This window comes from Cavia porcellus, unplaced genomic scaffold, assembly GCF_034190915.1.
Source record: "Cavia porcellus strain 051 isolate PalLab524CR breed Dunkin Hartley unplaced genomic scaffold, mCavPor4.1 scaffold_2, whole genome shotgun sequence".
Classification (NCBI taxonomy): Eukaryota; Metazoa; Chordata; class Mammalia; order Rodentia; family Caviidae; genus Cavia; species Cavia porcellus.
The window spans coordinates 105,949,306-105,976,118 of record NW_026947485.1 but is presented as its reverse complement, the minus strand read 5'-3'; the positions used below and the strand labels follow the sequence as shown (position 1 = coordinate 105,976,118).

General features: G+C 47.0%; 1 protein-coding gene across 1 annotated transcript in view; it reads right to left on the bottom strand.

Annotated features, from left to right (window-relative positions):
- Positions 1–5,892: 5,892 nt before the first annotated feature.
- Adgra1 (adhesion G protein-coupled receptor A1) overlaps positions 5,893–26,813 on the bottom strand; it is a 38,225-nt gene continuing 17,304 nt past the window's right edge. Inside the window, exons 6-7 of the mRNA XM_003479595.5 lie at positions 10,071–10,169; positions 5,893–9,199 (exon numbers count right to left, since the gene is read on the bottom strand). Of these exons, the coding sequence (XP_003479643.2) occupies positions 7,999–9,199; positions 10,071–10,169 (1,300 nt within the window). The 3' untranslated portion in view covers positions 5,893–7,998. The remainder of the gene's footprint in view (positions 9,200–10,070; positions 10,170–26,813) is intronic.

The following is a 26,813-nucleotide window of genomic DNA, read 5'->3' as shown; positions in this document are numbered from 1 at the left end:
CCATTAATTTTGAAAGATAATTTTGAGGGATACATTAATCTGGGTTAGAAATCTTTTGTTTTAGAGCCTGAAATGCTTCTCTTGAAACTCTCCTTGACTTAAGGGCTTATGTTGAGAAGCCTGATGTGATTCTGATGGGCTTTCCTTTATAAGTGACTTCTTATTCTTTTCTAACAGCTTCTAATATTCTATTCTTGTATTGAATTTCTGTAATCTTGAATATTACATGCTTTGGTGTAGTTTTTTTTTCTGGATCATGGCTAATTGGAGATTTCTATACCTCATTTATCTGATTGTCCAGTTCTTTTTCCATGCTTGCAGAGTTTTCTGCCAATTACTTTTGTGAATAGGTTTTTTTTTTTTTTTGGATGCTAGCTTCTGATTTTTTCATTGATTCCTATCAATTTTATGTTATTCTTCTTTCTATCACTTAAGAACCATTGGATTGATCTTTTTGTAATCCCTTGCTGTTCTTTAGAAGCCTTTTATCTGATAATTGATAACTTTTTTTATTTTAAAGAGAAAAAAGAAATAGCAGAAAAATCAAGGAACAAACCAATCAAAAAAACCAAAAACAACAAAAGCAAAATGACAACAGAGCAACAAAAGCAAAATATCAACAGAGAACAACAATAGCTATATAGGTTTTCAAAACAAGATGATAGCAATTTAACAATGGTTATTATATTGCATATTGTTATCTTCAAAATAGTTATTCAGGTTACCAGATACAGGAATAAAACAAAGCAGTAAAATGGAAAAAAATATTACATTTCAAAAATGAGACAGAAGGAAATCCCCCACAGTTGCTATAGTGCATATTGTTACTCTCCAAATACATGCTCAGACTACCAGCTGTAGGCCTGCAAAGTCAATCAAACAAGACAAGCATTAAGTTATTTTTTTACTTCAGTTGCTATCATCTCAGCCTGACTTCCTCCAAATTAGCCTACTGCTTATGGGGTGGAGGTGGGGGTTGCTCTTCCTGTCTCCCAGCCTGCACACTGGCTAGTTCATGAGAAGTTGGGGTTTGGCTTCTTGATTCTCATCCTCCTCCCCATGGTGGCTGTCTCTGATTCACTGGAAGGCATGGTTTTCTTTCTTGATTCTCTTCCTGTTCCCTGTGGAGGCTACCTTTGGTTCATGGGAAAGTATGATTTGGCTTCTTGATTTTCTTCCTGTTCCATATGGTGGCTGCTCCTGGCTCACAGGAAGGCATGATTTGGCTTCTTGATTCTTTTTTCATTCCCTCTGAATTCTTTTCCTGAGTGATCTTTCCAGGTCTTGAGCTGACTACCACATGGACCCGTCTCCCAGGAGCTCCAAACTACAACTAGCTTCTGACAGCTCTATCTTCTTGCTCTCTGTAACCGGAATAGCTAAGGGATGCCTGCCTGGCTCCCAGCTCCCCCCAGCGGCTGGCATCTAGATAGCTTTATTAGCTGGCCACAGGAGTTTCTATGGGGTCTGTCCACCCTATCCCCCTACCCTTCCTCTCTGTGTCCTTGTGGAGACTCTAGCCATGCAGGGAAAGGGTCTCTATACATGCTAGAGTGGTCAGCCTGCTTGCAAGTAGGGGGATGGAGAGGGACAGATACCGAAGTGCAAGGGCTGCCAAGGCACTGTGGGGCCTCAGCACCAGGAAACCCTGAGCATGCCTGAGGGCTAAGGTTTACAAAATAGCCTTGTCTTGATTCTACTTCAAAAGGTGACCATTTGGCTCCAGAAATACCAACGGATCTGGTGCTGCTCCAAGTGCACCAGGAAACAGGCTTCAGAATCTGATGGCCCAGGTCTGGTATCCCAGGCTTAGCCCTCCCTGTTCTGTCCCTTGCTTCTTGCTGGTGTGTCAAGTTGTCTTCATAGCACTGTTGAGGTACAAGTGACAGGTAATATGTTGCATGTTGCTAAAATGTACACCCTGTTAAGTTTGATATGTGGTGGCATTGTGAAGCTCTGTGAGCTTCACATTTGTTTTACATTGTTAACAAAGCACATTTGTTCCCAGGCTCCTGGTGCCCTTTGCAGCCCAAGTCAGCCCTCTGTGATCCACCATTTTGCTTCATGAAACAGAGATCCCACTGGCGAGCAGTGAGTGGGATTGTGGCTGATGCTCCTGGAAGGGGATGATGCTACTGAAAAGGCAGGCAGATGTGTTGGGGACGTTATGGGGGCAGGAATGACTGCTGGCGGGCAGCAGTGGTGAGGGCAGAGGAGGAAAGCACATTTGGCAGCATGCCTCCACCTGAAGAGGCCCAGACACCCTGTACGGGCCTCATCTTCTCTCAAGGGAGCCTTTCCTGGCAGTCCCCACTGCTAGATACATTAGGGGACACAAGGGCAGCTCTACCTCTGCAGTCTCTCATGTCTTCCAAGTGCCCAAGAACTTCCCAAGGGCATTTGTAGTGTTGTGACATGTCATCCAACTCACCACATCATTATTGCAGACCTCTGCTTTTTGTCAATATTGTTAATCTTCAATCCGGCTACATTGGAATGGAATTGAAGTCAAAACCACTTTGCTTCTTCATTTGCTTCTAAAGCCTGATATATAGTGGGAAGAGGTGTGTTCCACTGGGAAGCACATTGGCTTTCATATGTCCAGGCTGAACTCTGGGGACCAGTGAAGGACCTGACTTCTATCTGGCTGTGTGAGTTCAAAGTTGAGCCCAGTCCCTTCCCCCACTGCAAGCCCCATGGTCATGATAAAGACTGTCCTTCCATGCTATAGCAAGTGTCATGGGATAGCTCTTTAACAGTCTTCATCTGGTGCAAGCCATTGCTCCTGTTCCACTGAGGCACTGAATCCTTGGACCCTGCAACAAGGCCAAGAGTCCTTGCATAGGCAGCTTACCTAACACCAGCATCGTATGCTAGGCCATCTCAAGATGCAGATTGTGGAGACATGGTTTAAACCAGCAGACCTTGTCTCACCATGATGTCGACCGTAGCTGTACAGTGCAACATGACAGACCCAGCATATACTCCCTGTGGCCTTGGTGGTGAGTACCTACTGTCTGCCTTGCCACAGACAGTGACGTGCTAATATGTTTCAGCATGAGCTGAGATGTGGCCCCGCCTTGAACATACTGACCATGAATACTCACTCTGGGTTTTGTTAACCCTCCTCACCTTTATATCCAGGCAAGAGATTCTGCTCTGAGAACAGACTGATGACACCTGGAGTTAGGGAGGACTGGAACTCTGGTGCCCTAGCTGCAATGTCTTTGCTGTGATTTGGATGCATGTCTCCTAAAGGTCCACATGTAAAGACTTGGTCTCCAGGGTGGTTCCCCTGGGAGGTGTTATAGACCTTTAGAAGGTAGGGCCTCATGGGCCTCAAATGCCCTTGGGAAGTTCTTGTGCACTTGGAAGAGATGGGAGGTCCTTTGGTCACTGGGTTGTGCCCTAGTGGAAGATTGTGAGTCCCAACATCCTCCTTCCTCCTTTTTGCTTCCTAGATCATTATATGAGCAGTTAGCACTGCCGTTTACTCCCCATCACTGCTGTGGCACCCTCAGCAGACAGGCATTGGGCCTCCTGATTGTGGATTAGAATCTCTAAAACCAAGTAAGTCAAATTAATCTTTTTATTTTATAAGTTTATTTTCTCAGGTATTTTGTTATAGGGGTGGAAAGCTAACAGTCTTGACCAGTAGAGCACCCCCAAAGAGGCTATACCAGGGGAACAGTTAGAGCTTAAATTGTGAAGAAAGGTTTGTGCTATTGTTAAACTATGAAGGTACTGACATTTATGAAGAATTAAAATAATCTGAAGTTAAGGGTGCCTTTCAAACAGTGCTGCTCTCAGCCACCATATTTCATCCTGGGGAGATGGGGACAACCTGGGGCCCCTGTCATCAGGTGATGTGCTAGGACATACAAAGGTAAGTTGACCAGTACCAGCCTGGTCCTGGGATGTTTGTGGTGTTGCTGTGTGTTACAGTCTCTGTGAACCTGGTGCACAGCCTCTGCAAATTTGGGCCACAATTTGGGGAGGCTGCCTGCATCTTCTATTCTGGGCTTTGGAGGACTGATCATGGGCCACATGCATCTGTATTCAACCCACTGGCCCCATAGCCCAGGAGGCTCTGACAGTTGACCATGGGCAGTGGGAGGTACTCATATAAATCTCTGACCCTTCCAGCACTCCCTCCTGGGCCCACAGGAGTTGACCTGTTGGGGCCTACGATGGTACAGTGATTCTGTTCCCCACCCCTTGAAGACTGACCTAACCCATAATGGGAATGGGGATCTTCCAGCAGTGGCCCAAGGATGGACATCTCTCATGCCTGGCTTCTGTGGTTGATTTCTTGCTCTATCCATTCCTTTGAATGACCGTGGGGGTCACATGACTGCTCAGGTTTTGCCTTGAGATCTTCCAACTGCCAGCCTCTCTGCCCTGATATGGTCTCCCCAGAAGCCCATCAGGGCCCTGCCTCTGCCTTGCCCTGTGTCTGGTGTCCATCCTATTTTCTTTCTCCTACCTTGTCCCTTCTCCTGCAGATGCAAAGCTGGCTTGCATCAGGGCCAGGGGCTCTGCCATTCCTAACTCAAAGGCTAGAACAATTTTTGGTTGTAACCCTAATGAGCAGCATTTCAGCCTCACAATGATTCAGGAAGCCAAGGTGTTACTGAGGTCTTCAGACTCAAATGCAAATCCTGGTAACAGCCATGGTGGAGCAAGTATAATGGGAGGATCTGGGGAGGGCTCAGCAATCCTCAGGGCCAACAGATACCCCTTGCCCCAGGCCGAAGACCATGCAGAACCTGGCAATATCCACCCAGAGACACTAAAAGTCTCAAGGACAGATGGAGGACTAGACAAGCTTCCTGAAGCTGCCTCCATTTCCTGGGATACCAGAACCCAGAACAACTCAGAAGCCCTCAGGGCAGCTGCCTATGCAGAAGAATCTGCATGCAGGTCCCATTTAGGGAGCTGCTCCTTAACCCTCACCCTTTGATGAATAGGTCATTCTTCTGAGTTGACTGTCCTTCCCAGGGGCCCAGAACTGCCTTTGGCCTCCTGTATCTCTTAGAATCTCTGGGAGGCAGGCTATCGCCTCACTCCTTACTAGAAGTCCCAGGGAAATCTCAGGTACTGAAAGCCCTCACAGAGATGACTTATTCAGAGACTGTTCAGAGGGCTTCATGGAACAGTTAGTGGCCAAAGAGATGCTCTTAATCTACCTAAGCAGCTCTGGCATCTGAGTAAGCAGATATAAGATCTATCTGGAGATATAGGGCAACTTCACAGGAAAGAGAGCAGCTGCCTGTATAGCCTACAGACCTCTGGGGGCTTCCTCAGCTAGAATCACCACAGAGGAGCCTGTTCAGATCCTCCTGTGCCCTAAGGCACAGGTGAATTTCACTTTCTCTTATACTTAAGGTGATCAAACTTATCACAGCTCCCCTGTGTGGTAGAGAGGTCACCTCTGTGAGTTAGTACCTGTACAGAGAGGAGGGGGTACCTCATACTGTTTCTTTCGAGAGTGCACATGTGCGGGCACACACATTTGCACATGCATACATGCAACGACTCTCACAAACACATCCACCCCCAAACACAGGCACACACACCCTCACATACTCACAATCATGCATGTTCATATCCATAGGACCCAAGCACAACTCACAAAGACACAACACATACATACAGGCAGCATATCCACACATATATCCACGTGGGCACTCATGAAAGAAAGAAGAGACACAAAGAACGCCCAAGACAATGATAGTGGCCTGCTTTCCTAACCATGTCCTGTGCAGGCTGGCCCCACGCAGTAATTCTGTGAATCTTTGTACTCCCCAATCAGGACACACACAGGGGATATGTCACAACACTGGTGTCAAATAGATTTAGTCACAAGGCTAAATCAATATCAAAACACAATAAAGTTCAATGTTTAATGCTGAATTTTCTTTGGTTGAATGACGAGGTGCCCTGTTTATTCTTCCAGGGGCGTGGAGGGCAGAAAGGATGTGAGGGGCCACAGCTCAAGGGAGCAGCCTGGGTGGGGTCCCAGCCCCACTTGGACCACTGTTCCGTCAAGGGCAAAAAAACACACACAGGATGCTATTGACCAGCCTCACCAAGGACAAACAATGCAAAATATTGTATTTTCATCTGGACGGTCTGCATCTACAGTGAGCACACAGCATAGCGCTGGGTTCTGTGTGCATCAGCTAGGAAGCAGGTGACAAGCCTGGACAGTAACAGGAGCTTACACCACCCGGAGGTTGTTGGTTGTCTGTTGGTTGACCTGTAAGGACACATGGGGTCTGTATTGGGTGCAGCGACCTGCAGTAAGTCGCAGTGTCACAGATGAGTTTATAAGTATCAGGGCTGACAGGCTCTTTACTCAGATACTGAGCACTGGGCTCCGGATGGCACTTCCCACTGCAGCGCTGAAGAGTGTGCCCACCTTCAAGGTGCCTCAACCTGCCTCATGCTGTCCCCTCTGAGGCATGCTTTGGGAAGCTGCTGCTCCTGGTGAAACCACCTGCCCCAACAGTGGAGCACACTGACCAGTCACAGTGACACTGATCCCGATGCTGACATGAGCATCTGCAGTGAAAACCCAGGGGTTGAAGTGGATAGAAAACACTTGTGTGTGGGTTACATGTGTAAATGTGTGTCCACATGTGCATATTTGTATACACTGCAGTGTGTGCAAATTTATGTTGCACAGGTAGATACATACAGGTATTCATGTGTGTTTTGTATTCTGTGCATACATACACTCATACACATGCCTGTTCTGCAGGTGTGTGCATGTACACTTTGCAGTACATGTGCATGTACCTGTGTGTACGTGTGCACCTTTGTGGTATGCACCCTGTGTGAATGTATGTGTGTCCATGTGTGTCATATATGCATATGTGCTTATGTACATGTATGTGTGTACATGTGTGTGCATATGTGCCATGGCTGGGAGGAGAGAGGAAGGGCCATGCACAGTCCCATTGGCATGGCCTTCTGAACACAAGTGCTCCAGCCTCGGAACTCTTCCCAGGGACAGACTATGTCTTTTCACAAAAGGCTCATTGTCATCAACATCTGCCCTTTGAGTTGGGGCTTTGTACCCAGATGAAGATGAAAAAAGAAAAGTAAATTTTGTCTCTGATAACTATCACACCCTAGTCAGCTCCTCTTCTTTGTGGAACAGAGAAATGCCCATTATGGTGTAGAATCCAGTCCAATCCCAACAGTGACTGCATCTGGAAGCTGAGTCTCCATTAAGAAGTGTTTGGGCATCCACATGGGCCCCCAGGAGTATGTGGCCAGCCTTCTGAAGGCTGGAAGCCATTGGCTGCTTTCCTTGCCTATATCTCCATGGTGAGGGGACCCTATCCCCCAGCATCCAAGATGCTCTCAGGTGGTTGGGGGGTTAGGGTTAGGTGAGCTGGCAGAAGTGCCAGGGGGCAATGCTGGTGTGATAGACATAAGGAACTGGAAGGGACCTGTGGAAACTGCCCAGTGGGAGAATGCTCTTTATGATTGGCCACCAAGGATCCTGGAACAAAATGAAACATATGTGTGTGCACGTGCGCATATACACACATACACATACGCATGTGTGCATATGCACACAATGCCAGGAAACATCAGATGGGCCTCTGATGAGGTTGCCTGGATCACCACCCAGCAATACAGCATGGGTGCGTGGCCCTGCACTGGGGTGGCTTTTGATAGAATCTATTTTCTGTTCCTGGGTCACCCTGGAGATGGAATGCTACGAACAGAAATTGGGTGACTATGTAGACAGCCACATCCCACTTTGGGACTGACATTGGTAGCTGTGGCCCAAAGCATTTTCCTGCTGGAATCTTTCACAACAAAGGGCGCGTAGCTCTAAGGTGTGAGCTGCTCCTGAAAGGCTTGGTCATTTTGGGGAGCCTCTCCACCAATCTCATGTGGCAAATATGTCCCCTTTTTGCTCTGAAACTCCTCCAGGGACATGGTGGCACTGATGAGGGCGATGTATTCTTGTCCCTATTACACGGTAGTTTCATTTTTCCAGGGTCCTGTTCGGATGTTGCCTGTCCCGTCAGAGCTGAATGACAGGCCTTCTTGAACAGTACCCTTTAGCATCCCATTCTGGCTGGGGCCACCAAATGGCAGGGACTGTGTCCTCCGGAGCATCTCCAAGTGGGCAGGGCCTGGAGGCAGCCTTGGGGGGCAGCCATAGAGTGCAGGACCGGTGTCACTGCCCTCAGGTTGGCTGACCATAGGGAAAGGGTCACCTTGGGCACAGCAGGCCAGTGTATGTACCCCCATGGGGCCTTCAAGAGAGCTGGGGGGACTGTCTGTGCGTGAGCTGTGGGGGCTGCCGTCTAGGCTGGAGGGGATGTGGTAGGCATACTCATGCTCAGCTGCAGCTGCCTGGTGCTGGCTGAAGTAGTGAGGCTTAGTTCTGCCCTTGAGGCACCTGTGTAGGTTTGGGTTGAAGGCGTCCTCCTCAGGCATGTGCACGTGGGCCTCCTCCTCCATCAGCTGCTCGCAGTGCATCTTGGCACAGCATGGGGTGGCTGGTGAGAGGCAGCTGACATGGCCTTGGGCAGCCTGCAGGTTGGTCATTTTGCAGTGGCCTGTGGGTGGGTGGCCAAAGCCCCTTGGGTTGCCAGGGCCTGGTGAGTCTTGCAGGCAGGTGTGCCCCAGTATGTCTCCATTGGCATCAAGGGCAGGATGAGTGCTGGGCTTGGTGGTGGAGGTGTCCCCACGCGAAGGGCAGCAAGACCACCAGCACTGCCATACATCCTCCCGCTTGGCACAATGATGGATGAGCACAAAGAGCCCCAGAGTCACGCAGAAGGCGCCATACAGACAGCTGAAGATCATGTCCAGGAAGTGGCCCTGAGACACAGCCAATGCCCCGAAGGTCCATGTAGCTGTGAATAGGAACAGTGTGAAGGCGGCGGCTCGCAGCTGAGCCTTGAATGAGTGCTCATTCTGCAGCTGTGAGGCCAACAGGGCATCACAGGCAGTTGGGGTACTGGGCCTCATCCCATGGCAGTGGCCTCCTTCTGGTACTGCCAGCCGCTGCTGCTCTTCTGTGCGCTCTCTGAGCTCATACCTGCGCTCAGGGTGGCGCCGCAGCTGGATGTAGGTGCCAAGGAAGTACACGCAGGTGACCAGGGCGATGAAGGCGGCCGGCCCATAGAATGCACCCAGGCTGGGCTCCCAGGCCATCCAGCAGCTGCGAGGAGATGCCAGTCAGTGTGGGCCTGGTTGGGCAGACTAAGGAAGATTTCTAGTGTGTTGTACTAATTTGTGGGAAGGAAACAGATGGAAAAGGGAAGAAGCCAAAGCATCGGAGACTGGTCAGAGGAGAGGTATAAGTATTGGCTAATGGGGACAGAACTGGAGCAATCACTGGTAGCTCAGATGTCACCAGATGGAAATCTGGGGCCTGATGTCAGCCCTGCAGGCCTGGGAGGTCAAGGGAGGTGATAGGAAAGTATCCTGGACTGGAAGAAAGCAGAAGTGAGTAGAGGGGATGGGTGGGGGCTGAGAATGGAGCAGAACTGGGGAGGGCTAGGGGAAGCACTGGGGTTGAGCCTCAGGACTAGAGGTTCTGGGCCACAGGGAGAGGGTAAGTGTGGTGGTTGGAGTGTGAGGAGAGTCTGACCAGAGCTCTGAGGATGGTCAAGGGGTGAAGTGGGGTGGGTCTGTTCCTGCTCAAGGGTTGGGTGTCCATTCTCAGCTGACCTCAGGGCTGCTGCTGAATCTCTGTCCATGAGGCACTTTCTACCTAAAGAAAACCAAGCCTTTTGTGTCTAGGCAAAGAGATTTAGCAAGAAACTGTAGGGAAGAAGCAGCTCTACACACCCAGGGAAGGGGAGGGGATCCAGAGCTCTGAGTGGCCCCTTGGGCCCAGGGCCCAGGGCTTGCTGCTCCTTTCTTATCAGGGGCACCTTGGGAAAAGTTATTGACCAAAATTGACTCCCCTGGATGCCTGTGGAGACCAGCTTTCCCCCACCCAACATCTGGGTGTGAAAATAGTCAAGTCCTTCAGCAGTCCTGCCTACCCTCCCTTGTCATATGTGTGGCTAGGACTCAGTACTCACTATGCTGTGTCCTCATCTTCAATCCCATAATTACTGATGTTTGTGGCAGCCGTGACCCCACAGATGATGAAAGGAATGCCTCCACTTATGAGGTAAAACCTGTCAGAAAGAACAAAGTGTTGAATTCCTGAGAATACCTGAGTCCAACTGCTCTTTCTGCTTCCTTCGTACAAATAGACAGCTGAGGAGTCCTCAGCCAAGTAGCCCCTCTGGATAGAGAAGCACAAGCCTGATGGAGACTCAGCTGCTTGGTGGGCTGGCTGGTGCTTCTGGGAAGGATGGGCCTGTGGCAGCTCCAGTCTGCTACAGACTCAGTGAAGATCTTATAAGGTTCCTGGTGGAGGTGGGTCAGCCACAGAGGGATAGAGCGAGCATATCCCTGATGAGGACAAGTTGTTGGAGACACTGAGTGGGGTCACCTAGATCCCTTGGGCCAGGAGCTGGTGACTCAGTTTGATTCCTCCTGGATTTATTCTGAGCCAGATCCCAGGTCAAGCTCCTCCTCTAAGTTAGCTTCTCTGGGTCAGTCACTGACCAGTGACCCCAAAATCTTGGAGTAAGAATTCAGTCCTATTCAGCCCTCTGCAGATCCTGAGGCAAGTTGTTCTCCTGTGGGCCAGTGCCCTAGAAGGACAGCATTCATCCCCACCAAAGTTAAGAGGAGTTCACCAAGGGCAATCAAATGTTAGTCATACCAGCATAGAGCTTGTGTGCTTTGGGTATGGGGCTGAGAGCACACTGGTTGTGTCACCAAGGGTACCCAGTGATGGCCCCTTTGCCCAGCCATGGGTGACCTATTGAAAGGGCCACTGTGGGGCCCATTTAAGAAAAGGGGCCACCTTCTTGGGGACTACAAAACACCTGGGAAGCAGGGTGTTCTGTTCCTACAAGCACAGTAATGGGGTCTCACATTTGAAGAGTAGGAGTAGGAGGACCCCAGGGAATTCTCACCTCCTAGAATTCTGTAGCTAAGGAAATGACCTTCAAGAATGGAGGTGAAATAAAGACATTTCCTGATGAACATGTAACTGAGAATTTGTCCTCAGCCAAGCTGTGCTTTGAGAAATGTTACATGTAGTTCCCTAATCAGAGGGGTGTTGTACCTAGAGGAAGGGTCATCAGAAAGGATAGAAATGTTAATTTCTGGGTTACTGAAAAATCTTGTTTTCCCTTAATTTCTTCAAAATACTAGAAACCATCATGTTAAGTAAAATTAGACAGACTCAGAAAGCTAACAATGGCATATTTCCTCCTCTTTCATGAGAACCCAAGTAAATGAACAAATAAATGTATAAAATAAAGGAGAGATGACAGGAAACCAAAAGGTAGATTTTTGGAGAGAAGGAAAGAGATAGATGAGGAATAAGAGGAGAGGAAGTAATGGGACTGAAGAAGATCAAGATACATTACCAACTTCCCCCAAACCAACCCCACCCTTTTGTGATACTAATATACACCACTCAAAATACATGTAATTATTTAATGGGAGAATTTTAACATCACTGTGTGACATTTATAATTTATATAGGGGTGACATACAGCAGGGCACAAAAGGAAGAAGGAGGGTGGCCCTAAATGAAAGGTTCCTCTGCTTTACATGAGCTTTATACTCTAGCTTTATACTCTATGTAGCTTTATACTCTATGTAGATTTGGAGAGGCTGCACACTTTAATCCTTAAAGTCTGCAAGATAGTAATAGAAAAGAAGCTCTAGATAAAAACAAAAATATTAAAACAATACAAAAGAAGGAAGAAAAGGAGGACTGAACAAAAGCAAAACAAAACAAAAATCAAAGAGGTTAAAAATTGGAAGAAAATACTTAGCATCTTAGTGGTTGATTGTAGTCCTGTTTCACCTTAGACCAGCCTTACACTGTGTTTTGCCCTATAAAACTCCCTTGAGAATCAAAGTCCCTGACTACTCCATTGGGATCCCTTCTGTCTCTCTTAGATAGAAACTTTATTTTTCTCAATAAATATTGCTTATTATTAAGAAAAATAGAGTAAAATTCAGACTCAATTCAAGCCAAAATTCTATTAAATTTGAACAGATTAAAAGATCCAGTTCAAAGGCAGAGATTGTCAGAATGTGTGTGTGTGGGATCCAGCTAGGTGTGTTGTGTTCTACAATAGGAATACTTTAAATATGAAGAAATAGAATAGATAGAAAAAGCCATTTGCTCTTATTCATCCATGAGCCCCCAAAAGCTCATTATTACCAGATAAAGTGGGTTTTGTGGCACCAAGAAAAGGTGGCATTCTCTCATGATTGCAGTGCTTGTCAGGGTGTACCCAGGAAAGGGCTTCAAACACCTGAACCAAAGTAGACAAGATGAAAGGAGAAATACATGATGCCAGAATCATAACTGGTGACCCCATGCCTCTCTCTTAGCTAGTGATGAGACACAAAAGAAAAACACTGGAAAAGGAATAGAGATATGAAGAATAATAACTGATTTCACCTAACTGCTGTAGAACATCACATATGACATTCTTTTCAAATGTAAGTGGCTTACTCACCACGACAGATGACATGATGTGTTACAAAATGAGCCTTAAAAAATACAAGACTTAAAATCACACAGAGTATATTTTCTAACTACAACTAAATTAAACAAGAAATTAACAACAACATAACTAGGAAAAACACAAATATGTGTAGAAATAACAACAAACTTGTTAATAATTCATGGATCAAAAGAGAAATCACAAGGGAATCAGAAAGTATTTTAAGTAGAATGATTTTAAAAATACATCATACCAAAATTTCTGGGATACAGCTATAGCAGGACATATAGGGAAATCTATAGCTTTAAATGCTTGTGTTTGAAAAAAAATGGAAACATCTAAAATTTAGTGACCTAAGAATACAGTTTAACAAGATAGAAAAATACAAGATCAAAGTGGACCCAAGTAGCCAGAGGAAGCAGATGATAAAGATAACAAAATTGTGAAGGCTGATTCCTTGAAAACAAACAAACAAACAAACAGACAGACAGAAAAAAGAAGCCCCCCCCCAAGCCAAACCAAAAACTTGTAGCAAGAGTCAGTAAGAAAAAAATACAGAAGACAAATTACGAGTATTAAAAAATAGGAATCAATGTCATATATCCTACAGGTGTTAAAAATAATAAAATGGGATAATAAATAATTACATACCAGTAAACTCAGAAACTTAGATGAAATTCATAAATTCCTTGGGAAAAGTACAAATTGACAAACTTAAGCAGGAAGAATTAGTCTTGGTATCCAGTGTCTAATAAAAATTGATTCAGTATTTAGAAACATTTAATGGGCAGGTTGGCTGGTAAGTCTGACCACATACTCACAGAAGGAGTGATACCATTCTCATATAAGCTCTGAAAAGGGAGGCACCTCTTAATTTCTTTACAAGGCTAGCAAGTGTCTGATCTCAAAACCAAACATAGGCACTAAAATAAAGTTACTATACTGTCCCTTATGACCGCAGACATTAGTTCCTCTAATAAAGCATCAAGGAACGAAAGCTAGGAACTTCATGCAAAGGCCAAGCATTATGCTTTCATTGAGCTAAAAGATGCAAAGCTAGTTTGTAATTCACAGATATCAGTGAACATAGTTCAACATATGAACACAGCAAGAACACAGTCTGATCATTCAATAAGTGCAAGAAAAGGCAACATTCCTCAGTTTGTAAAATGCATTCATGGAAAACTTTATCCTAGATAACAGGTGAAGTAGATATATTTTTGTTTGCAGGTAACATGACTGATTACATGAAATATTCTGTAGAATGTACTACTATTAGCATTAAGAAGTGAATTTAGAAAAGTAGCAAGATTAATATACAAATACTAGTTTTATATTCACATATCAACAGGAAACCACTGGGAAATAAAAAAGTTTCACAATGGCATGAAAAGCATAATCACAATTGTACTCTGGGCTGATTCTCTTTTTGTAAAGGTTGAAAAATCTACTCTAAAATTTGTATGAGGATGTAACTGGCATGGAATATACAGAGCCATCTGAAGGACTCACCTCATCAGACTAAAGACTTTCTGAAAAACAACTATCAAGACAGTGTGGGCCAGGAGGAAGTACTGTCGAAAAACCAAACAGCAAAAAACAGTACCACCCGCCCTGCCAAAAAGTAGAAAAGAGTCATTTAGGAGGAGTGCAAGACAGACCCACAGACACACAGGAGTCGTCCAGAATAGACTCGAAGTCACACAGTAGGATGATTTGCTGTTAAGCCATCAAACAATATGATAAGGAAAGGGCATTCCTTTTGAAGGTGGAGGCAGGCTGGAACTTGACTCAAATCTATGCTGTATGAAAACTTGGTGTGGGTGACTCAAAGATAGACCTATAAGGAAAAGTTCAAACTCCAAAGATTTATGGGAAAAAACAGGAGAAATTATCACAGTGTGGTGATAGGGAGAGGGTTTTCCAGTGTGTCACAGAAAAAGTGTAAGTAGAAATGAAAATCTGATCAACAAAACTTGAACAAATTGGCAAATTCTGCTCATGAGAAATATTAAGAAAATGTATACACAGCTGTGGAGTGGGAAAAATAATTCCAGAAGATGGTTCTGACAAAGGAATGGCATTCCGGATGTATACAAACTCTAAAAAGAATTAAAAATTCAGTGAAAATGAGGAAAAGATTTGAGAGGTTACTGCCTCAGTTAAGATATCTAAAGGACCAATATGCACAGGAAAAAGTGCTCAAGGTTGTGAGTCACCAGGAAATGAAAAGTGAAACCACATTTTGGAGGTTTCACCTCACAGCCACAGTCACTAATGTGAAGACCAATCACTCCAGTTTTGGAAGGAGAGTGGGGCAACTGGAGTGCTCCTCACCCAGTGGATAAAAGGGTCCACTCTGAAAGCACAGACCCATCCCGTGACTCGGAGACTCAGCCACAGGAGTTTACAAGGGAGAAGTGTAAATGAGGCAGAGGATTTCGGGGCATGGCAGTCTGGCTGGCAAACAGAATGTAACCTGTCAATTGCAAAGACCAGGGACAGAGGCCAAACAACAGGATGGGACCTGTCAGTCACAGTCAGGATGCATGGGTGGAGCTGCTTCCCAGGTACCAGAGCCAAAGGGGTGTACAGAATGGAGGCCACTGACTTTGCAGCCCCCGCCATCTTTCTGTTCTGCTGTCTTCCTGCTTCTGTACTGGCCCATCCTGTGTGCAGGGTGTATTTTCATTTTTCTCTTTCTCCCTTTTCTTCTTTATTGCTATTAATTTTCCTTTTTTCTTTTTCTTTTTTTTTCAGAGAAAGTTTTGCTGTATAGTTCAGGCTGGTCTTGAACTCTGTTGCTCAGGCTGGCTTCAAACTCAAGACAATCCTCCTGCCTCAGTCTACCAAGTGCTGGGATTATAGTGTGAGCCGCCAAACCCTGCTGTTCCTCTCTTGTCTTTCTTCTCTCTTTCTTCTCCCTCCCTCTCTCCCTCCTTCTCTCCCTCCCTCCCTCCTTCCTTCTCTCTCTCTCTCCTCTTGCTTTCTTTCTTCCTGTCTCTTTCTCTATCTTTCTTTTTTGCTTTCTTGCTTCTGGTGGTTCTGGGGCTGAAACCCAGTGCCTCTTGAATGCCAGGCAAATAGTCTGCCACTGAAACACACTCTCAAATGATTTTATTTAGAAGCTGTATATCAGCCAAAATCAGTCTATGATGGAAAAGAAGCATAGTGATTCCTTTGGAGGCAGATGGAGCTGCCTAAACTGGTCATGAGAAAAAGTTGTCAGAATCAAAATAAAACAAATTACACAGAATGACATTGCCTATAATCTTGGTGGCTCAGAATGCCGAGGCAGGCATATCATCATGCTCGAGGACAGCCTTGGCAACTTAGTGAGTTACAGTCTCACAATAAAAATAAGGATGCTGGGGGTATAGCTCATTGCCAATGTCCTGGACTTAATCCCTAGTATCAACCCACCAACAAACAATCTCTTCCCCAGCAGAAACAACCCAACACACAAAACATAAATGGATAAAGCAGCAGGCAATAAAGGAGGCAAAACTCATACATGCACCAGAATCATCATCACGAAAGACTCTACCAGAGCCATCAGCCTGTGCAGTGGTCATCATACCTTGCAAAAATCACTTTCCTATGGATGTTATCCAGCCACTTCTCAGTCTTAGGCTGGGTCCACTCTCACGGAGCTTTGCTGTCGAGGATTACATTTCACAGTATCTGAGGTTCTCCTCCTTACTGTCCCTAAAACTTCCTCTTGCCTTTCTCCTTGAAAAGCTCTCATTCCCCAATGATCTCATTTTCAGAGAATCTCCCCTTGACTCTTCTTTAGTTGACTTGATCAAATTCTTTGCGTTGGTTGGCATGGACATCTGTTGAATTCAATGTGTACTTTGTGTGTGCACACGTGTGTGTGTGTGTGTGTGTGTGTGTGTGTGTATTTGATGCATTTCACCATGAGTAAATTGAACTCTAGCCTGACAAACAGCTTGGGGGCCTGCCACATATCTACGTTCTGTTGTTCTGTACACCTTACACCAACCTGCTTATTCATCTGTTAGTCTCACCACAAAGGCAGGGCCTCACTGACCCCAGGCATTTAGATTGCTCCAGTATATAGCAGGCACCAAAAGCTGCAAGATGGGTAATGATTCTGTCTTTCCTGGGAAAATCAGATGTCACAGAAAGTCCTGGACTTACCAAAGGGATGATTTAAGGCTGTGAGCCTCTAAGGGCTTTCTCTGTGGCCCACCATGAATATACACACACAAGACCAGCCAAACAGTAGGAAGAGAAAGGGCAATTTGCTAGTTAACAGCACAGAGAATCTCAAGACCCTGCTCACAGTTTACAGAACCCCACACTATCTACCCAGCCTCTGCAGGCTCTGGTTATGAGGTCCCCCTTGACATCCCTCACAGGGATTAGGCAGCCATGTGACAAGAATGACACCGCTTGTTCTGATTCAGGGGCAAACCTGAGGCCCAACCCACTTGTGGCCTCAGGACTCGTGGTAGCCCATGAAAGCAGGTCCCTGGCATCCCAGGCTGGATGGAGTAAGCCGGTTGCTACGTGAAGGACAACTTACCCATGTGAGTCCCACTCAGCCCTGTCCATGCCTGCTTTTCCTTTGGCCCTCAGGGAACCCCTATGGGGTCCCCCCCCACCACCACCACCATGCACTGCGGAGAAGCTGTTGCCACCACCAGCTCAAAGGGCACATATCATGCATAAATAGAGGCCAAGGAGGTGGCCCCTCCTCTGGGCTGCTCCAGTTCCGTTCCCAGGAACCAGGCCTACAATTTTTGTGGACTCTTTCCCTGCATGTAGGGCCAAGTTTGGTCAGCAGAGGGCGCGAGAGGCCACTGCAGTTGCCTTGCTGGCCCAGCCATCTTTTTTCTTGTGGAGACTGCTGGGCTATCAGGACTGTGGATGTCTGCAAAGTCCTGTCTTGTCCAGGACTTGTCTTGACTGTTGTCCTAAATCCATAGAGAACCCTTTGCATTAACCTCAGCTTATCCTTGCTGGGCACCCACTTTGCTAAATTCTCTCCAACAGGGTCTGGTCCCCAGTTTGGGCTGCTCCCTCCTTGGGAACTCTCTCCTGTGTCCCGGACACTTGAGTGTCACTTTATTTATACTAAATGCCACATCAAGCTGTGAGAAGGTTTCTTTCTTCTAGCTATATCAACCCTAACCAGCATAGCACAGATGACTCTGGTCTTTAGGAATTGCCTTCCCCCATCCACCCCTCTGTGCTCAGGTCTCCTGGGGGTACAGAGCAGATATGGTTCTCTGTGTCCAGCTGCTGAAGGTCAGACTGGCCTCTTCCTAAAGAAAGACAGTGGGGGAAATTTAACTCTCAGTCAAACTCTCATCTCTTAGATATCAGAAGAATGGCGGGGGCTGCGGGGGGCTTCTCTAGTCCTTACTATGAGGCACAGAAATTCAAAGGGCAATATGGATAGTGTTACATAGATAGGGCCACATTTAATAAAGCCACATGGATAGAGCTACACAGATGGAGCAGTAGGACCACAATAGACCCTCGTCTGAAGACTGATGAGAGAGTTCAGACCCGCCCCGAGCAGACAGCCATTTCATACAGGGGAAAGGGGCAAGTTTATAGCAGGAAGAGGGCTGAGATTGGGATAAATGAATGATCATATTCAAGACTAGCAATTGGCTCTTGTGGCGGTTCACTAATGATGGCTTTCTAAAGATGTCCATTTCCTGTAAATGTGTGCCCTTCTGTGGCAAAAGGGACTTTCACCGATGTGATTATATGAGAGATCCTGAGGTGGAGACATTGTCCCAGATTGGGTGGATCTGGTGTGATCACAAGTCAGCAGAAGAGAGGGAAATGTCCATGCTATTGGCCTGGAGGATGGAGGGAGAGGACAGAGCCAGGGAGTGCAGGCAGCAAGGTGGCCTCTGGACGCTGGAGGGCTGAGAAGGTAAGATCTTCGCTGGGACCTCCAGCGGGAAGCAGCCCTACCTACATCTGGATTTTAACCCAGTGGACTGGCCTTGGACTTCTGACCTACAGACTGTTGCATAAAGTCACCAAGCTGTGGTGTCTGCTGTGAGGCCACTGGAAGACTTATATAATGCTGGTGCAGGCCATACTGGCCAGTGAGGGCCAGACATGGCCAAGAGAAAAGGAGAAGAGGCTCCAGCAGATACTTTCCATAGTGGGGAGAAGTGATGGTGATCATGGGAAGTGTCGCCCAAACCCAGTGAGAATACACCATGGAAGGATGCAGAGCAGATGGATGCAGCACCAGGAGCCTTCCCATTCAGTCGGGGTCCATGGGAAATGAGTAACACTGCTTTGGAGATGATTAAGGCTGAAGGCTGCAAGCATGTGACACAGACGCTAACGGTGACAGGAGAGCTTGATGAGTGCCGTGCATGGTGAATCTGTCTTGTACTACAGTTATGTGATGGGCTGTAAAATCAACAGGCAGAGAAAGACACACAACCAAAATGATGTGAAATTATTTCACACACACCCAGCTCAGTATCAGGGTTAGGGATACAAACTCGGGTGGCAAAATGTGAACAAAGACAGTGAAGTGTCAGTGAGGACTGCTGCTGAGGACGCGGGACTGGGCCAAACGTAGAGGTCTGTCCTGCCTCACAGGCCATGTGCCATGCACTTGGTCATTTTGGTGTTTCTCTGGTTAAGAGCTCCATCACATACAGAAAAAGAGAGACAGAGACAGAGACAGAGATAGAGACAGAGACAGAGCAAGTTATATCAAGAAATGTATTTTAAAAAAGAGAAGGAAGCACTAACTAACCTTAACCCTAACCCTGCTGTGGGCAAAGCTTCCTACACAAGGGGGCACACACTCTCTGACCCAGCCTGTTGGCACTTGAGAGCAGCTAACCCTGCTCGTACCCTTGATCCTAGTAGCCCGCTGTCCTCTGTGAGTTCGGTGACCCCTACCTTTCACACTCACCTTACTATTGATTGGATCTGTGGTTCTGTAGTAATAAACCACCTTCTAAGATGTGTAGAAAGCATGGAAAAGTGCCCGACCCAGGCACTCCTACCACAAGTTCTGTCCACACAGAAGCCCACTGTTTGCACAAGTGACCTGGCAGTCACAGCTGATAGAAGATGGCATGCTGCTGCTCTGCCTTAACTCAGCACCCTCCCTTCCTGGCTGCCCATACTCCCTGGGGGCAGAGGGTCTCTATCATCTCTGCACCCACAGATGCCTCACAGTGGTGCTCGTCCTTCTGATGGTGCAGCCATACCTGAGTGCACGCTCATATGCTTGCACACACACCACGCAGTAGCAGTAGCACATGACCCCTTGCACACACAAACTTGCATGTGTGCACATTCACCACACACAGTAATGCATACCTTTGCACATATCATTTGCATATGCAAACACACCACTCATAACACACATGCTTGTAACACACTCATAGTGCATATTTGCACATGCACTTGCCCACATACACAGAATGCAGGGTTACATTACAGCTTGATTACATGCACACTTTCATAACCACAAAAACATGCACATACCCTTACATGCACACACTCATACACACGTATGCACTCTCATATATATAGTTGTACATATGTACATATAATATGTGTACTCACACACAGTTCTCATAAACAAAGTCACATATTCACATACCTGCACACACACATATGCACACATGAATACATATACTCACACTTTCCACACATCACACAAGTGCATACTAACACATGGTTGGTATATATATATATATATATATATATATATATACACACACACTCATATAATCCCATAAACTCACACATGTATGCACTCATATGTACATACTCATGCATACATGCAAACACTCCCGCACACAGAGTTGTGCATATGCATATACAACATGCACATGCCTCCAGTGTCACTCTGGGGACCACTTGAACATATACATTTTCATGTACTGACTCTCATACTCATGCCTGCACATCCATAGAAAGCACATAGGTTAGGACATCAGTTAAAGTACAGTTTAGAGGGACATGAGTAAAAGCAAGGCCTTGACATGGGTATCACAATATGAATCCCTTGTGGGACTATGGCAGCCAGGCAGAAAGGGGTTCCTGAAGAATTATTGTTTATGAGCAGACAAGCCTAAAGGCAGGAAGGGAGTCAGGGCTTCAAGATCCTGAGGCGCTGAGACCAGAGAATCACCCAGAAGTCCTGGTGGGGGCTTCACCTCAGGAGTTTGTTCTCACCCAGTCTCTCCACCATCACATGTGGCTAAGGAAGTAGACATGACATAAGCCCATTGTCCTTCAGGATGGGCAGATGGAACAGGAGCCAGTAAGAGAGCAGAGAGACAGGTCAGAGAGGTGACGACACCTGCCAGCTGGAATTGGCATCCCAGTGGCTGAGAACTTTGCCAGCAGCTGTGGGGCTGAGTCTAGCCATAGCGGAGATGCACTGGATATGTGTTAGCCCTACTGCTGGTCCAGACCTAAAACACAGGCCAGACCTCTCAAGTAGCTCAGGTGGGCTCAGTCAGTCTTCGCCAAATGACCATCACAAGGAAGTCTATTAGGCACGTAAAGCTTGAGTCAAGAGCAGACCCTGGGAGTTCCCAGCGTGACTGGATGGAGGGCAGAAGGAGAGAAGCGGTCACAGAGGGGCTGAGGATAGGAGCAGAGAGTGGCTGGGGGTGGGTGCTGAGTGTTGAATACCTACTCTTTCCTGGAAATGATCTCTGGAAGGCAGGGAGGGACAGGGGGCCTATGTTGGCTGGTGAGGTGTGGCAATGACCCTGGAAGCTGAGGAGGCAGAAGGCACGTGGCTGTCCTTGGGACACTGAGGGACAAGGCGATTTCTGCTAACAGGGTGGGGGTAGGGCACAAAGGGTGCAGGTGACCAAGAAGGCTGGGACAAGGTCAGGCACCTGCAACCTACTTCTGGGCCGTGCTGAGTCCTCATGGTGTCCCCGGCTGTGTGTTTCACTTGTAGATGTGGTCTATATCCTTGTTACTGAAGAAATTCCTTGACCACCAGTCTTACTCAGGGATCTCTTTTTTGCACTTCCCCACTTTAATTTTCCTCACTTGCTCTGAATGCGAGTCTCCATGCCTAGCCACTGCAGCCTTTCAATGGAGCCATTGGCCAGGCCTGACTGACCACTGTTGAGCTTCCTGGGATGTCGCCCACTCCAGTGCCCCTCAGGGCTTGGGTATCCAGGCTAGAGGAGAGCTGTTCATGTTCGGATCTAGGGCCTGGCTGTTTCCCATTATCCTGGAGCCCTCAGCCCAGCCTGCTGCTGCCAACCAAGCATGGCCCCCTGTGCCCTGGCCTGCTCCAGCTGGTGGGGATAGACTGGGAATGGAATCCACAGCCTCACACAGGTGACAGACAAGGCTCTGGGGCACTTTGATCTCTGATGTCTTGGCCTTTTCAGGTTGCCCTTGAAGGAGCAACCCAAAATGCTACCCAAAATGCACCTCACTGAAGATTTCCCCCTGGACCACATAAGCAGTGTTGCTCCCGACCCAACTCCTGTCACAGAGGAAATCACATCCTGCCAAGGGGCCACTGGGTCAAAGCTGATCTGAACATGAGGCTAATGCTAAGCAGGGGAATGTGAGGGGTGTGGAGACTGTATATGGACCTGGCTCCCCTGAACTGGCCCAGGCAGGAGCCCAGAAACCTTGACATAGCCATTTGCAGCTCTTTACATCTCTGAGATGCAGAACTTCATTTGAGAGATATTAAAAATGACTTGAATTCTAAGAAATCAAACTGATAGTTTCAGCTAAGGTACAAGAACTACGTCCACCAATTTGTGTAAGTATACTGCCTTAGTTACTGCTGTGAGATGGTTCATGCCCATCTGTTTTTTACAGCCTTTGAGTGAGAGGTGGAGGTGCATGGTGAGGCTTTGCACGCATGGGGAGAACAGCTGGTGGACAAGGATGGTGGGCATCAAGTGCAAAATGAGATCAGCATTCTGGGCTTCTCCCTGCAGACCACACTGTGACATGCCATGTCCAGAAATGCAGTGATTAATGAGATGCATTAAAATATCACAGCACCATTTGCTAGGATTTGCTTGGAGGCAGGTGCACATACATAAGGCAACATGATCCTTTTGTCATGAAGAATATTGGGCTTTCTGGATTAAATCTGTGTCTCAGAATGTCTGTGCTCAAGTGTGGTCTTAAGAGGCTGCTGCTGGATATGGACATCAGCCTCAGTGTGATCTGCTCTGCTGAGGCTCTGGAGACCTCTAACACTCTAAGCTCCTGCAGAGGGCATCCAAGCAGTGGGCAGACACAGTGGCAGCAACAGGACTTGTGGAGAAGCCTCAGGTACTCTTGTGACCCCTCCCTACCCCTCACTACTGGCCAGCAGATAATGGGAACAAGTTCCCACCATGGCCCCCAGTTGGTCTGGATAAGGATGTGCAGTGACTGGTGAGGGGACTGAGGGTCCTACTGGGTCTATGGGTTAGAGGGTGGGGCCAGCTGGTGGCCAGCTGAGACTGTGCCTCTCTGACCTCAGTTTTCCTATTTGCGAAGCTCAGAGTTGAGCCAGGAGACTAACCCTAAGGGCCCTCCTGGCCTGGTGCCAGAGGATGAATGGGGAGAAGTAGAAATTGATACGGGGCTGCTTCATGAAGAGCTCTGGGTTTCACTGTGTCCCTAGAAGCTTTTACCATCACACGAGTGTATCAGCTGCTGCTTTTTACATTCCTTGGCTCCATGAACTCCATGCTCTCTTGAGCAGTAGGCACCCAGAAGAAGGTAGATCAGCTATGCTCCCACCCCATGCCCAGCATCTGCCCACCTACCTATGACCCCAGTTTGCTCTAAAACAGATTGCCTAAGAAGTGGCCCACAGGTGTGGATTCAAAATGGAGCATTGTGTTGGCTCTTCTTAGGGCTGGCGTACTCTGAGGGGCCCAGCTGCTTGTGTAGGTCAAGCGTGGCTAGTGTGACATGTGACTATGTCCCAGCCCCAGGGAAGCTATTAGAATTTGCAACTGTGGACCAAGAAGAGGTTCCTGGCTGGGAAAGAAACCACTCTCTGCTGACCAGGGAAGCATCTAAGCAGATTGGGAAACAGAATGGCGTCAGCAGTGCTGGCCTATGAGGATGGACATAAACTCAGATGTGGTGCTACTGAAACCATCCTAAACAGAAACACCACCAGCAAACTGTCGGTAATGGAAACCACCTAGGCACACTATCAGAGAGGCAGAACAGATTACAGAATTAGGATGTAATTCCATGTAGCTAAATTGGAAATTAGCCCCTGAGCATCTACAAGAAGGTCTGGTCCTCCTGAAATGTCTGCTTTTTGGGTGACGGAGGGAGTAGGAGATATGAACAGATGTGGATTCTCAGAGACCTTCCTGAGCAAAGACTGGCCAGCAGGGCTAGAGAAAGGTACCCACGACGGAGAGCTGGCCCAGCATACTGGCACTATGCAGGATCAGCCATACTCCCGCTAACCTAGTAGGTGTGGAGCGTGTCAAAAGCAGCCATGTGTAAAATCCAAGGATGTACTCAGGACTGCGATCACTAATCTGTTCAGCAGTCCCAACTGTGGTGAACAGTTAAACTGAAGATAGAGACAGTGATAATGAGAGCTCAGTGAAGTAACATGTCTACTGTGAAACTTTGATGTGAAGTCCTAAGTGTGCCCCTGCTTTGGGGAGAAGGGTCAGCTTGGGGATACTGTACTGTACTTTTTCTTTTCTTCAAAGTTTTTACCCAATTTCCTTTTCTTAATCTCCCCTCTCTCTTCTCATCCATATAGTTAGGACTGGGCAGATTCAATGGCTTCCCTTTAGAATGCAGAGCCTCAGGGCCCTGGTTGCTCTGTAAGGGACCTGTTCCAGGGCTGGCTCTTGGCTGGATTCTGAGAAGTTGGCTTCTGGCATGTTATCAGCAGAGGCAATTCAGCTCTCTAGGCTACATATGCCAGCAGCGTGGTGTGTGCTGAGCACCTGTACTCACCCTGGTAGCCTGCAGGGCTTGGGACTGTGGCCAGTCAGTGGGTAGAGCACACCTGTGACTAGTTCCAGTAAGAACTCTGAGGAGGACTGAGGTGGCCTCCCTGCATGGAAATACAGTTAGCATCTTGTGTTTTGCTGAAGCAGAAAGGGAACAGATCTTCCGGGTTCCCACCCTTCAAAGCAGAAATCTTGAATCCCCTGCCTGGATCTCCCAGACGCTGTCCATTGTGGTTTTTGTCCTTGCAGCCCTGTTAGATGGTCTGCTGCATAGAAGAACCATGCTCAGGAAGAGTATGTCTCTGTGTGCTGAGTCCTAGCCTGCTCCCTATGGTGAGTAGCCATGGAGTCCTGCCTGCCCACAAGGGTATTTAATCCTGCTGGTCAATAACCTCAGAAGGCAGAAATTATACATTGTCATCGAACAATGTTCAGATCATACTGGACACTGAGGTGATTCCCTGGAGGTTCATCTAACAGACATACACTGGGCCCTGATAACAACATTTAATGAACAGAAGTTAGTTGCCAGGCTCTGATGACACAGGCAGGAAAGAAATACCATCGTGGTCCTGAGAAAGGTAGTTCTAGTTCCTTGTGGTCACACTTGAGGTGCCTGGTGACATCTGGGAGTGACAGTGAGATCTGTGCGTCTAAAAGTCTAGACTGATGTAGATGCTGGAATGGCCACAGTGTCATTTGACTGCGGCAAGAGTCCCATGGTCAAGAGCTGAGAATGTCAGACTTAACTGTGTCACCATGGAGGTTCCAGGTGATGTGTCCTAGAATCAGAAGGGATCCTTGGGTTGCTGGGGCAGTGCTTCCCATAAGCTGAATGAGTGGCTGAATGCTTCCCTCTGTCTTCTTAGGGTCTACCTTCGTGCCTCTGAAGGTTCATCCTCTCTTCTTCCTACACTGTTCCCTCTTTAGGCCACATCCTGCTCTGTGCTAGGTTGGTCTCAGCCTACTGAAAAAGTATTCCTCTTCTGGAGTTTCCTAGTCTCACAATTGTCCCTCCTGACTCCTCCTCCACGCAGAGGGCAGCACTTGTGTCGTTGGCCTGGGGCTCACACTAGGATCCAGGTGGTATCTAACCCACAGAGACCAAAGGGTGGGAACCAAATCATTCTCAACTTGCAGCCATGCCTGCATGAGGGACTCCAGAGAGGTTCTGAATCAGTTTGGCTGAAGTCAGGCCTGGGACACAAGACCTTGGTACTTCCTGGAGGTAGTGACCCCTGCTGGGTACATCACTGCACTGTCCCACAATTTGCTCACACCCCATATAAGTCACAGTGATGAGTCTGACCAAAGCCACCCACAAGCAGGACATACAGATTATTTGCTCTTTCCCTGCCCACAGAGCCAATGGCAAATGCAGAGATTTCCAAACACAGAAAAGAACAAGCCACGTGTCTCACCACTGTTGTGAAGGCCTCTCCACTGAGACAGGCTGTGCAGCAATGCACCATTGTGATCAAGCTGAAAGTTCTTCACTCCTCTCATCTCTGAAGTATCAGTGCATTTCTAGAGATGGTGTTTTTTCCCTGAATATTTAATGATATGTGAAAATTAAACTACACACTCTTAAATAACCAACAGTTAAAGAAGAAATGCAAAGAAAATACTCAAGATAAATTAATTAGCCACTCAACAAGCTTTGGAATACAGCAACGAAGCCCAGAAGGGGACTTTACAGTTGTAAATGTCTATATGAAAGGAGAAAGGTCAAATCAATCATCTGATTTTTGTACTGTCAAGGAAGTGAGAAAAGAAGAGCAAACCGAATCCAAAGGTGGTTGAAGAAGGGACATCACAAGGACCAGAGCAAAAGTAGCAACAGAGAATAGAAAAACAGAGAAACCAACTTCTTTAAAAAGATTAACAAAATTTGCAAACCCTGCTAGGCTGCCCAAGGGAAAGAGAGAGGATCAACACTGATTTGGAAGGTTCTAGTGAAAGCGCGAGAAAGACCAAGTGAGAAGCACTTACGGTGGTGTGGAAAAGCCCTACTCACAGATGACGTGATCATTACACATACAGGAAACCTTGAAGAATTAACAGCAAACTATTGTGCTTAATAAAGCCATTCAACAAAGCTGCAGGATACAAGGTCAACACACAAGGGTCAATTGTATTTCTATATCTAAGCAATGAGTAATCAGAAATGAAAACTCAATCCCATTTATGTAATATTATAAAGAACAAAAAACAGGGCAAACAGTCAAGGAGATGTACGATTTGTGTGCTGCAGATTACAAAGCTTTGCAGGAAGAAATTG